General features: G+C 42.3%; 1 protein-coding gene across 2 annotated transcripts in view; it reads left to right on the top strand.

Annotated features, from left to right (window-relative positions):
* The first annotated feature begins 253 nt into the window (after positions 1–253).
* Positions 254–14,198, top strand: part of LOC121577670 (claudin-19-like) — a 15,626-nt gene continuing 1,681 nt past the window's right edge. Inside the window, exons 1-5 of one of the 2 annotated variants that reach the window (XM_041891441.1) lie at positions 254–1,187; positions 6,561–6,725; positions 8,016–8,100; positions 8,226–8,372; positions 14,100–14,198. The exon at positions 14,100–14,198 is cut by the window's right edge and continues 259 nt beyond it. In XM_041891441.1, the coding sequence (XP_041747375.1) occupies positions 965–1,187; positions 6,561–6,725; positions 8,016–8,100; positions 8,226–8,372; positions 14,100–14,136 (657 nt within the window). In that variant the 5' untranslated portion in view covers positions 254–964 and the 3' untranslated portion in view covers positions 14,137–14,198. The remainder of the gene's footprint in view (positions 1,188–6,560; positions 6,726–8,015; positions 8,101–8,225; positions 8,373–14,099) is intronic. The other variant, XM_041891440.2, reaches the window with a different exon arrangement.

The following is a 14,198-nucleotide window of genomic DNA, read 5'->3' as shown; positions in this document are numbered from 1 at the left end:
AAAGTATACTCTCTCTGTCTGTCTCTGTCTCTCTCTCCCTCCCTCTCCCTCTCTCTGTCTCTCTCCCCCATCTCTCTTTATCTATCCCCCACTCCCCCCCATCCTGCCGCCTCTCCTTTCCTCCTCCCATTGGGTGTTCCTAGAACACTGAAATAGCCAATCAGAGCTCAGCTCTTGGCCCCCTCTGTGCCCAGCCTGTCAGGGGCTTTTTGTGTGCATAAACTTTTTCAATTTTTTTCTCTTATCCATCGTTCAGCCCTCGGAGTGCGGAGCATGCGGAGAGATTGTTGGTGAGAGAAATAGAGAGAGAGAGAGTCAGGAGAAACCATGCAGTATCTGAGGCAGCCCAGTGAGCCCAGTGACCGAGCCTGACGACCTGATCCCCCCGGACAACCAGGGAACAGCAGTCTGGTCAACCCCTAGACCCGGACACACACATACCTCCAACTGGAGAAAGAGAGAGAGAAAAAGAGGAAGAGAGAGAAAGAGAGGGTAGACCACCAGATGTGTGAGAGAGAGCAGAGAGAAGGAGATGCTCAGAGGGACCGGACAGTGACCAGGAAGGAGACCATAGGAAGAGAGAGAAAGGAGAGCGACCACTGACAGAACGCCTGGGGTTGTATTGAAATCTGGAAGGTTTGTAAAGTGGAGTTTGACTTTTGGTTCTGTGGTTCATCTGAGAGACAACAGGAGTTCTGAGAGAGAGTTCTGTGTTAAGTCCTGCCTACAGTACTGCCTCTGTGTGGAAGCACTGCGCTACACGACTGCTACAGGTGTTCTGAAGAGGTCAAAAAACTCACCAAAGAGAAGGAGCACAGAAATAGGACAGATACATAGAAAGGAAAGAAAGGTCTACATTTAGAAATAAATAAAAAAAGACTTCAGAAAAGACCAGAAGAACACAGAGTAAGAGAGAGAATAACAAGTCTAGAGACAGACGGAAACAGATAGACAAAAAGACAGGATGGCGAACTCAGGTTTCCAGTTGCTAGGTTACTTCCTGGCATTGGGTGGATGGATAGGCATCATCTCCACCACTGTGCTTCCCCAGTGGAAGCAGTCTTCGTATGCGGGTGACGCCATCATCACGGCCGTGGGGCTCTACGAGGGCCTGTGGATGAGCTGTGCCTCCCAGAGTACGGGACAGGTGCAGTGTAAGGTGTTTGACTCCATGCTGTCACTGGACGGTGAGTAGGACATCGCAACCTGTCATTATCTCGCTTTCTATCTTTAACTCAACTTCAAACTTTGTATCTTTTCCTCTCACATCATTGAACAAATCCTCTCTTTCTCTCTCTCTCATTCCTTTTCTCCCTGTTTCTTTTTCGGCTGTTGGCATTCTCTCATTCTCTCTCTCTCTCTAACTGCAACAGTTTGAATGTTTGAATGAGAATGTTATTCAGAGCAGTCTTAGATGCCTGTGTATGGACAGTTATGTATCTGTCAGTGGAGTTGGTCATTATGAGATGCCTTAAAGCTGTTGCCTCTCTTATAAACTATCTGTTTACCCAATATGCAACAATGGCCAATAACTGGGTTGATTTATAGAGGGTGTTTATCTAGTAACAGCATGATCTTATTATAAATTTAACGTAATGTATGATTCAGCAACTAAATGCATAAATACATGACAAGACAATCTAACTAATCCATCTGTCTGGGACACATTAAAGTCAGGGATAAATCAATCAGAAAAAAAATACTGCTGTTGACATGTTTAATTAAGAGAAAGATGGAGGAAAAAGGTAAGAAAGAAAAAGGAGGGAAGAGAAGAGGGGTTCAGGCATAAATTATCCCTGAATATGAGGCTCCTGTCATCTCCAACCTGTTTAGCGTAGACCTACTGACTCATATTTTATGACAGGTAATTCACATGAATTCACCTGTCTATTGTTTCTACTGATTACTACATCAGAATTATTAATAGAAGGTTACAGGGGGAGGACATGGTCAGATAATTTGTCTGTAATTCAGGCAAACAATGGTTGTCGCCCTTTGGAGTTTTCTGTTTTTCTTTGTGGTTGATTAAGAAACATGGATGCCCATGTTAATCCCTGTGACGCACACCGCCCCAAAACAACAAACCGGGTATTTGCTAATGTTTGGCCAGTGTGCAATTAATTATATCAAAACATTTTCTGTGGCTTTCTCTGCGAGGGGTGAGCTGGATTTTGCATCTCCTTTGGCTCATCGGCGTAATAAAAACAGAGTATTGTCCCTGTGATGAATAGTGGTTGTTTGGAGAAGAAAAGCCCAGTGTTGAGCCAAACACCAGAGAAATTCTCAGAATGCGCTCTGTCTTCCCCACACACACGCATTGTCCCTCTCTGGCCCTAACACACCCTGTGTGTGTGTGTGTGTGTGTGTGCGTGTGTGAGTGGACAATGAGCGAGTGTGAGCAAACAGCATCACACACTTTGTTACCAACTCTTGATAAATTTACCCTGTGTTTCTGCTACTTGTTGCTGTCTTGTCAAGCAAGGCATGTTGTTGAGGGTAGGTCAGGTAACCAGGCTAAGAGATTATACTACAGAATTGTACCATTTGGCACATACTCACTCTATTCCACTGTCGAGTGAACTCAAGGTCTTTAATACCAAAATCTCTCTCGCTGTTATGGTAAGGTCAAGCTCAGTACTGGTCTTGGATGCAAGGTGTTTATGCATGTGTGTGTGTGTGTGTGTTCGAGCGTGGGTACTGGAGTTGAACATCTGGTGTGTGTGTGTTTGTTAGGCAGTTCCTGCAGGTGTTTTCATTATTATAGTCGGCTAAATGAACCCTTCTCCTTCACATGAGGAACATGTGATGAGGACTAATTGTTCACCAGACTGTGTTGTTGGAGTGTTGGAGTGTACCAAAGCACTGCAGTGGAAGCTGATGGACTTTTCAGATTCAGATTAATTGTCCTTAAAAAGGCAATTCATTTTCAACATTAACATAAACATATCGAAGCTGTTCTGGGAGACTTATGACAAGGTCTGGACACTAGAATGATAAAAAGAAGGACACTACTCCCTGTGCATACAGTACAGGTCCCGAGGAATCTTGTTTCATTCTAGTCTGAACAGTGGTGCTGACGGAACAGTTCTTCTTCTACTTGTTGCAGTCTCAGTCTCTGAGGCAGATACTGCCTGGTATTGGTCACAACCCACCCAAGCTCTAAGTTCTCTGGGCTCTACAGTGAATGAAACCTCTGTACTGCACTAGACAGTGTACAATACCACACCAGCACTGGTGCTATACAGAACATAACAGAGTCAAAAGACAATATAGGTAGATTTTGGCCAACTTTAGAGATGGATGCCATATTGCTGCTTCTGAGCATTCTGTTCAACCATTCATGATGAGATTGCTGAGCTGTTATGGGTCAAGATTTTCCAGGAGATGCTAATGGCTGCCATGGAATCATGTGATGTCATCTCAGTGACATCATGCTTTTTGGATGACAGAGTAACTGCCAAACTCTCTCTCCCTCTCTGGCTCTGTGACATATGAAGCAAATACATCCAGGTCAACCATATAGCTAGGTTACTGTGCTAGTGTAACGTGAGTGTTTTTGCCAGGTTTGAAGAACGGGGGATCCCATTGAGGTGAAGATCAAAGATAGTTTTCTCTTTTGACAGCTTAGTGTTAAATACTGCAGTGAGTCCGAGCCATAGAGCACTCTCTCCTACAGCCTTATGAATACACAGACTTTGGCATGGTTGGATATTTAGAGTCTCAGGGTAGGATATTGGTATCAAAGATATTTAAAGTATTTTCTAGGAAGACGTGAACTGTTGAGGAATGATTGGTGGCAACATGGAGGATAGTTTTCTGAACTCTCTATAGCTCTGGATATTACAGTGGAATATCTGACCCCCTTTCCATCACACCATGTCCCCATTGCCAGTTTCCCTGCTGGCTGTTGTGAGGTCATCAGTAGAGTTAGTAGCAGCTATGTACTGGCACACATTTTCTTTCTCCTTCTCTCTCTCTCTCTCTCTCTCTCTCTCTCTCTCTCTCTCTCTCTCTCTCTCTCTCCCTCTCCCTCTCCCTCTCCCTCTCCCCCCCTCTCTCTCTCTCTCTCTCCCTCTCGCTCTCTCTCTCTCTCTCTCTCTCTCTCTCTCTCTCTCTCTCTCTCTCTCTCTCTCTCTCTCTCTCTCTCTCTCTCTCTCCCCCCACCTCTCTATAGTGATTGATCTCTCTCTCTCATCTCTCTCTCTATCATGATTGAGTGTGGTTTTGTTTCTTGCCAACTGTTTCTTGCCAACTGGCCGTTCGGTGCTGTAGATGTAAAATATGCTTCTGAAGCTGAAGGCTCACATGACAATCATCATCCACATATCAGTGCCCCTGAGCTTAGACCACACTATTCCACAAAGCCTGTGTCACACTGACATTTACATGAATACAATGAAGGTAGAGTTGTTGGAACAGTTTTCTGTTTTAGTGGAGTGGCCAAACCAATGTTACGTATGAAGTCACAAATGATCTCACAAAGGACAATGTCCATCGTCTACATCCACACACACATCCAGCTTGTGCTTGGCACTACCAGCCTTGGCACGGGGTAGAGTATAGTGGGAGGAATACGCACACACACACACACACACACACACATACACCCCCCCACACACACACACACACACACACACACACACACACCCTTGACTCCTCTGTTAGTCTGTTGATCAGAGTGGTGCCCTGTAGGGCCAGCCCAAACTCCCCACACACTTTTAAAAAGAAAGGAATGGATGAAAGGGAGAATGGAGAAAGAGAAAACAAAACCTCTTTCTCTCATAAACCATTACAGTTCTCCTTCAAACGGATCCTACCACACATCAATCTAACTTCAAAGCTCATCCGCCCATAACTACCCCTTTCAGATCAGGTTCTGAGGTGTAATTTATTGTCAAACTATGAATGCGTGAGTGTGTTTTTCCACCATAAATGAAGATTATTACTGTACTTAAGTTTGCTGGACAGACTAATTGTTCTCCAGTTGTATTTGATGTAAATTTGCTCACACTGTCAGTATCAGTATTACATTCTCCTATGTAGTTCTACTATTCTATTCTATTCTATAATATATAGTAATTTAGTCTGCTGTGTAGATATGTGACCATGTGGTTCATGCATGTGGATTTTGTTGTGAGAGAGAGTTGATCTTATGTTGAGCTGTGAACCTGGATAAAGGCTAGAATAGATTTTAGATGTTGGTGTGAGTATCTGCAGTTGTGAGGTCTTGGTGAGACTATTAATGCAGTATGAATCTTGTACCAGTGTTTTTTTCATATTGTGTTAGTCTCTGTTGTCAAGGCTGCTGTGTGTGTTGCAGGCCACCGTGTTTGATCGCGGTGGCGACAGCCCTGTGAAAACAATCCCGCTTTGTGACAAAGCCACACTAATCCCACTGTGTGAAACATGTAAAACAGGCCCTCCTACAGTGTGTGTGTGTGTGTGACAGAAAATTAGTGTTTATGTTTGTGTATATGTGTGTATGTCATTTCTTCCTACAGAATGTATCCATAAGTTTATGTGTTTGTGTTTGTGTGTGTGTGTAAATATTTTAAATGTCCCGCCCACTGAGTTATGTGTGCACTGATGTCTGTGTGGGTTATCCATGGAATTCTGAGCAGTGAAACCACTGTGAAGTGATTTGGAATGATTAAGAGGGACAGTTAAGTCAGACTCTGGACTAAGGCTGCCATTATTATCCCATTTTGGAACATGGAAGTGGGAAACATAATGAGTTCATTAAGAGAGAGATGGGGAGAGAGAGAAAGATAGAGCGAAAGAGAGAGAGAGAGAGCAATAGGGAGATAGAGAGAGAGAAAGAAAGAGGTGGATAGAAAGAGAGAGGGAGAAAAAAGAGCCAAAGAAAGGAGAATGTGTGTCTTTGTTTGTGTCCAGTTTTGTGTTAAGAAGTTGAATTCTGATTTAATCTTGATTTACAATGTGGTAGTTGTAGTATAGTTTTGGTTGGTTTCTTTTCCAGTGATGCTTTGCACAGAAATCCCACTGAATACCTTCTATCCTAATGTGGCTTAACTTTCTTCCACTCCCGTTCTGCCCCAATTTAACCTCTGATACTGAGAAATCTAGAGCTTCAATACCCCTGTGTGTAGATATTCTATATGAAAATACCCTGTGTGTAGATATTCAGTATGAAAATACCCTGTGTGTAGATATTATATATGAATATACCCTGTGTGTAGATATTCTATATGAATATACCCTGTGTGTAAATATTCTGTGTGTACCATGTCTTCTCTCTGATCTCCATCTGAAGCCAAGTACAACTGCCCTAACAGACCCATTCTGTTGTTGTCCTCTTTCGTCCCTCCTTTCTATCATTCCCCTCACCCTCTTTCTCCTCTTTCTCCCCATCTGTCCTCCCTGCTATCATCCTACCTTCTATATTCTCCCTCATTGCTCCCTTCCTTTTCACCCCCTCATGTTTCCCCCCTCTCCTCTTTTTTCCTCTCACCCTCCAACAACTTTCTCCACCTCTCTGCCTTCATCTACCTTTTTTCTTCTCTCATCTCTGTCCTCATCTCCCCCCTCTCTCTCCACAGTGCACATCCAGACGTGTCGTGCTCTTATGGTGGTGTCCGTGCTGCTGGGCTTCATAGGAATGATAGTGAGTGTGGTGGGGATGAAGTGCACTAAAGTAGGCGACAACAACCCCATCTCCAAGGGACGCATAGCTGTGTCTGGAGGAGCCCTCTTCCTGCTCGCAGGTGAGATTTCTGCAAGGTGACCATCATGTGACTGTCATGTGATTAAAGAAACAAACACAATTCTGGGACAAGTATGTGGGCACCTGCATGATAAGACAGATTTCCACCTTGTAATTATAGTCATGTGACCACCATACTGTGCTGCTTGCTGATTTATTAACCACCTAAACTATTTTACAACTTAAAAGGCTATTAGAAAATGTATACAGGTAAAGTACCACTCTCCAAGTTTAAGGTTCAGGCACTACAGTGAGTTGTGCTCTCAATTACAGGTAACTGCCAAAATAAAGGAAACACCTGAGTAAATGAGGGATACAAAGTATATTGAAAGCAGGTGCTTCCACACAGGTGGGGTTCCTGAGTTATTTAAGCAGTTATCAGCTCATCATGCTTAGGGTCATGTATAAAAATGCCCAGTTGCCCATTATTTTGGCTACCATGGCTAGAAGAAGAGATCTCAGTGACTTTGAAAAAGGGGTCTCAAAGGAGCATAGGGGGTGTAGAGGGTGTGTGTGTGTGTGTGTGTGTCTCAGTCACCAGATCTCAACCCAATTGAACACTTATGGGAGATTCTGGAGTGGCGCCTGAGACAGTGTTTTCCACCACCATCAACAAAACACCAAATTATGGAATTTCTCGTGGAGAATGGAGTCACATCCCTCCAATAGAGTTCCAGAAACTTGTAGAATCTATGCCAAGGTGCATTGAAGCTGTTCACATTGGCGGCTCGTGGTGGTCCAAAGCCCTATTAAAACGCTTCATGTTGGTGTTTCCTTTATTTTGGCAGTTACCAGTAGGTTGTTATCTCTCTATATTCAATGGTGTTTACTATTTTACTATTGGAGTGAAACCAGTCTTCCAGGGCTCATTTCTTGCATTCCTCTGACAAAAGACTCTCACCAGGGGTCTTCTGGGTAATTAGGGTCCCAGCTGTAAACAGGAAGTGGTGATTTTGGACAGATAAGCTCCCCTGACCTCAGAGACAACTATGAGCCTGAGAGAGATAGAAAAACAACCTCAGAGTCATGACACAGAGTGCTCTGACTACTATGTGTGTGTGCTTTCATGTCTGTCCTTGTTCAGTGCCATAATTCTCTCTCTCTCTCTCTCTCTCTCTCTCTCTCTCTCTCTCTCTCTCTCTCTCTCTCTCTCTCTCTCTCTCTCTCTCTCTCTCTTCTCTCTCTCTCTCTCTCTCTCTCTCTCTCTCTCTCTCTCTCTCTCTCTCTCTCTCTCTCTCTCTCTCTCTCTCTCTCTCTCTCTCTCTCTCTCTCTCTCTTCCTGTCTCTGCAGGTCTGTGCACGATGGTGTCTGTGTCCTGGTACGCCACTCAGGTGTCCTATCAGTTCTTCAACCCAAACACGCCGATCAATGCCAGGTAACCCTATCACACAGGTCACACACTGTATCTACCACTCAGTTAATCTCTGTGTAATACAGATATCATGTCTATAATACTGTAAAGACCGATATTGAAGACCGATTTTACAATTTCCGCTGCAGGTATGAGTTTGGGTCTGCCCTGTTCGTGGGATGGGCGGCAGCTAGCTTGACGGTTTTGGGCGGATCCTTCCTGTGCTGCTCCTGCTCCAATGAGGAGAGGCGAGGGCAGCAGTACTACCGCCAATCACAGCCATCCACAGCCAGGGAGTACGTGTAAACCCCGCCCACCTCCAAGCAGCCACACAAACAGAGAGCAGAGGCCACGCCTTGCTCCTCCCCCTTTTCCCTTTTATTGATGCGTAACACTTACAAACACTTGCACGCACACACACGCACACATTCTCCACCAAGTATCCTTTGGATTTTAGAAACCCTTAAGAATTCGGATGCTATTTATTCTATAGAACTTGTTATTGAGCGGAAACTTTTATATTTTATTGCAATACAGTGCCTTGCAAAAGTATTCATCCTCCTTGGCGTTTTTCCTTTTTTGTTGCATTACAACCTGTAATTTAAATTGATTTTTATTTTGATTTCATGTAATGGACATACACATAATAGTCCAAATTGGTGAAGTGAAATGAAAAAAATTACTTGTTTCAAAAAATTCAAAAAAATAAATAACGGAAAAGTGGTGCGTGCATATGTATTCACCCCCTTTGCTATGAAGCCCCTAAATAAGATATGGTGCAACCAATTACCTTCAGAAGTCATATAATGAGTTAAATAAAGTCCACCTGTGTGTAATCTAAGTGTCACATGATCTCAGTATATACAGTTGAAGTCGGAAGTTTACATACACTTAGGTTGGACTCATTGAAACTTGTTTTTCAACCACTCCACAAATGTCTTATTAACAAACTATAGTTTTGGCAAGTTGGTTAGGACATCTACTTTGTGCATGACACAAGCAATTTTTCCAACAATTGTTTACAGACAGATTATTTCACTTATAATTCACTGTATCACAATTCCAGTGGGTCAGAAGTTTACATACACTAAGTTGACTGTGCCTTTAAACAGCTTGGAAAATTCCAGAAAATGATGTCATGGCTTTAGAAGCTTCTGATAGGCTAATTGACATCATTTGAGTCAATTGGAGGTGTACCTGTGGATGTATTTCAAGGCCTACCTTCAAACTCAGTGCCTCTTTGCTTGACATCATGGGAAAATCAAAAGAAATCAGCCAAATAAATTGTAGACCTCCACAAGTCTGGTTCATCCTTGGGAGCAATTTCCAAACATTTAAATGTCTTGGAATGGCCTAGTCAAAGCCCAGACCTCAATCCAATTGAGAATCTGTGGTATGACTTAAAGATTGTTGTACACCAGCGGAACCAATCAAACTTGAAGGAGCTGGAGCAGTTTTCCCTTGAAGAATGGGCAAAAATCCCAGTGGCTAGATGTGCCAAGCTTATAGAGACATACCCCAAGAGACTTGCAGCTGTAATTGCTGCAAAAGGTGGCTCTACAAAGTATTGACTTTGGGGGGGTGAATAGTTATGCACGCTCAAGTTTTCTGTTTTCTTGTCTTATTTCTTGTTTGTTTCACAATAAAACATATTTTGCATCTTCAAAGTGGTAGGCATGTTGTGTAAATCAAATGATACAAACCCCCAAAAAATCAATTTTAATTCCAGGTTGTAAGGCAACAAAATAGGAAGAATGCCAAGGGGGGTGAATACCTTCGCAAGCCACTGTACATGTCATTGACAGGGTGGTGATCTTGCTCAATGAACCTTTTAAGCATTTTATGTGAATAAAATCTGTCATCTGGCTTAAAATACATTATTCCATAGCATTGTTGAATACTCCTTTCTGATTGGCTTGAAGGGGAATCTAGAGCGTGCATTATTTCCCTATAACATACGGTATATTTGCACAGTAGAATTCAATGGCTGTAGTTCATTTTTACATATTTTATTTGACCTGCTTTTGAAAGCAAAAGTCGAATTGAAAATGTTTTGGTATTGTTGAATTCGATTTTTATAATAGCAAGCTAGAATGATGGTTTGGTTAGCTAAACTAACAAGTATGTTTGTTTGGTTACCACAGCAACTACTGCTATCTAGTAAACTTGCTAGCTACTTCAATGGATGTTGAACACATTTCTACCAGCAAATGAACACATTTCTAGTGGAAAATGTGTTAAATTATAGCCATAGTACAAAAGGGATAATCAACTCGGGGCTCTATGCGTTCTCTGGTAAATAATGCAACTCCGTGGAAGGTCAGCTCCACTCCGCTATCGCGTCGTTCATTATTTTCCATAGAATGCATAGCCCCTCGTTGATTATCCCTTACTTAAACATTATTAAACGTACACTGTACGTTTGTCTTTATAACAGACAGTAGAGGAGGCATAGGTAATGCCTAAATGTAAATTGTGGAACAAATATGATCAACAAAACAAATACAAAGAAAGTACAGTTTTGTATTTTCTTGGCTTGGTTAGCATGTCCTATGCTTCCTGGTTGGAGCTGTGTGGATGTGTGTGTTGCGTTGTGTCTTTTAACACTTCAACATTCCAATCGGATGTAGTTGATGACATTATATAAAGGGCTGACCTTCTGAATAGAACTGAAATCAGTTCCCACAAAGTTATTCATCAGTTTGAATCAGATGTAGAGAAAAGGGTAGAATATGTTGTGAGCTAATATCAATGTTGTTTTAACGAGAGAGGGATGCCCATTATTATATGCCTTAACATCATGCTCCATTCGTTAACACATCCAAGTCGACACAATACCCATCATCCACATGTTATATACCTCAGAGACTGCATAGGGTAAGGACCACTGGCTGACCTCTTATAAAAACCCACTGTTATAAAAACCCACAGATTCAGTTAAACTCATGGGTTTATTATTCTGGTGCTCTATAGACAAACACTCATAAAGAAAACTTTCATTTTCAATGGACATTTAAGTTATATTTTATACTACTCTATTCTATGCTACTAAAAACCATTCTATGTCCATCTAGCCACCTGAATTGAAAGTATACAGAAATGATATGCTACTGTAAAAGCCAGTTATGATCACAATAGCTAAAGACAAGTAGCTATGGTCAATGTGATATCAAGTTACTTTTTGGGCAGTTCTGTTAGATTTGTTGTATTTATTCTGGAAGAAAATGTTTTATATTCTGATGCTAATAATTAACGTAAGGCATCTACAATATACTGTACTTTCAGTCATTCACTAAGCCTCTACACATTTCTCTGCTTCAATCCATAACCCAATACTCGTGACTCTTTATCATGGCTCTTCAAAATCCATTCATTTGGGTGAAAGGGCTGGTTCATCATGCTTCCGATAACAGAACCATTTAACTTTTCTAAGAACCGTTCAATGCCCTCCGTTTTCTGGTTGTTTGGCCCCTCTTCTTGGTAAAGCCTTAGTGTATGGAGTGTTCCATTGTACTCAGAATGGGGGTACACAAGTCTTGAAGGACCTCCTCCACTTCTGCTAAAACCATTATGAGCCCGTCTTCAGGAGATGTCCTCTAAGAGTCATTACCAAATGACAAACGTGACCAAACTACCTAAAAGCCCACTCCAAAGATAATAGAATTAAATATTTGAAGAACGTTTTTCAAAACTTTATGTGTGTACCTAAGGTAGGCCTAACTGATGTGAAACACATGTACTACGCTAGTTTATTGACCAGGACTTTTAATTATTTATATTGCGTTTATATACAGAATGTTTAAGCGTCTTCAAAATAAGCAATACAATGTTGAACCACCACCAACAATATTTTCCAGAAAAGTTCTTATTTTTAAGACCTCCACCCCAAAGTACTACTCTCTCACTGTTACTGTGTGCCTCAATTGAATAAGTATATACAGTGCATACAGTATTCAGACCCCTTGACTTTTTCCACATTTTGTTACGTTACAGCCTTATTTTAAAATGTATTAAATACAAAATGTTCCTCATCATTTTACACACAATACGCCATAAGGACAAAGTGAAAGCAGGTTTTTAGACATTTCTGTAAATTTGTTAAAAATAAAATACAGAAATACCTAAGTAGTCAGACCCTTTGCTATGAGACTCGAAATTGAGCTCAGGTGCATTATGTTTCCATTGTTCATCCTTGAGATGTTTCTACAACTTGATTGGAGTCCACCTGTGGTAAATTCAATTGATTGGACATTATTTGGAAAGGCACACCTGTCTATATAAGGTCCCACAGTTGACAGTGCACGTCAGAGCAAAAACCAAGCCATGAGTTCGAAGGAATTGTCCGTAGAGCTCCGAGACAGGATTGTGTCGAGGCACAGATCTAGGGAAGGATACCAAAAAATTTCTGCAGCATTGAAGGTCTCCAAGAACACTGTGGCCTCCATCATTCTTAAATGGAAGAAGTTTGGAACCATCAAGACTCTTCCTAGAGCTGTCCACCTGGCCAAACTGAGCAATCGGGGGAGAAGGGCCTTGGTCAGGGAGGTAACCAAGAACCCGATGGTCTATCTGACAGAGCTCCAGAGTTCCTCTGTAGAGATGGGAGAACCTTCCAGAAGGACAACCATCCCTGCAGCACCCCACCAATCAGGCCTTATGGTAGAGTGGCCAGATGGAAGCCACTCCTCAGTAAAAGGCACATGACAGCCCACTTGGAGTTTGCCAAAAGGCACCTAAAGGACTCTCAGACCATGAGAAACAACATTCTCTGGTCTGAGGAAACCAAGATTGAACTCTTTGGCCTGAATGCCAAGCGTCATGTCTGGTGGAAACCTGGCACCATCCCTACGGTGAAGCATGGTAGTGGCAGCATCATGCTGTGGGGATGTTTTTCAGCGGCAGGGACTGGGAGATTATTCAGGATCGAGGGAAAGCTGAATGGAGCAAAGTACAGAGAGATCCTTGATGAAAACCTACTCTAGAGCGCACAGGACCTCAGACTGGGGCGAATGTTCACCTTCCAACCGAACAATGACCCTAAGCACACAGCCAAGACAATGCAGAAGTGGCTTTGGGACAAGTTTCTGAATGTCCTTGAGTGGCCCAGCCAGAGCCAGGACTTGAACCCAATCTCTGGAGAGACCTGAAAATAGCTGTGCAGCAACGCTCCCCATCCAACCTGACATAGCTTGAGAGGATCTGCAGAGAAGAATGCCAAATACAGGTGTGCCAAGCTTGTAGCGTCATATCCAAGAAGACTCGAGGCTGTAATCGCTGCCAAAGGTGCTTCAACAAAGTACTGAGTAAATGGTCTGAATACTTATGTAAATGTAATATTTCAGTTGTGTCATTTTTATAAATTAGCAAACATTTCTAAAAACCTGTTTTTGCTTTGTCATTATGGGGTATTGTGTGTAGATTGATGAGGGGGGAAAAAACTATTTAATCAGTTTTAGAATAAGGCTGTAACGTAACAAAATGTCAAAAAAGGCAACGGGTCTGAATACTTTCTGAATGCACTGTATCAACATTAATGTAAGAGATACTAGCTGTCAAATAACAAGATTCTGGTTCCAACACAACCAAACTGGTTCCAAACAAAACAAAACAAAAACAACCATCATAAACCCAACAGATTCAGACATCATATGAGATCTATTCCATGCCATAGAACACATGACATAACAAATGATCTGTGTGCTGTGACTAATGAGCTTCCACTAACCTCTCCATCATTAATCCTCCAATGCTTCATTTAGCACCAACAAACTTTCTCTTTCAAAAACACTGCATGAGCACCTAGAATCAACCATCTTCACTCATTAACCACAGAGCTAGCGAAAGCCTGGCTAGTAATTCTTTTCATTCTTCATTACCTAGCATGTAGCATCAAGCACTCATTCACTCACTAACACCATGTAATGATGAATCAGTGAGTTCTTGATGTGTCTCTCTCTCCCCTCTCGTCTCCTCTCCTCTAATGCTGTTCTTCTCTGCCTGTCTTCTTCTCTTCCCTAATTCAGGGCAGAGTTGTTGAGTGAGACTAGTTTCCCTGACTGACCACCCCCTGCCTTTTTTCGAGGACTGTCCGAGTTCACTGTTTCCCCTTTCCCTGTTCCTTC

Source organism: Coregonus clupeaformis, chromosome 12, assembly GCF_020615455.1.
Source record: "Coregonus clupeaformis isolate EN_2021a chromosome 12, ASM2061545v1, whole genome shotgun sequence".
Classification (NCBI taxonomy): domain Eukaryota; kingdom Metazoa; phylum Chordata; class Actinopteri; order Salmoniformes; family Salmonidae; genus Coregonus; species Coregonus clupeaformis.
The sequence above is the reverse complement of the archived record's forward strand: the minus strand, read 5'-3'. Positions and strand labels throughout refer to the sequence as shown.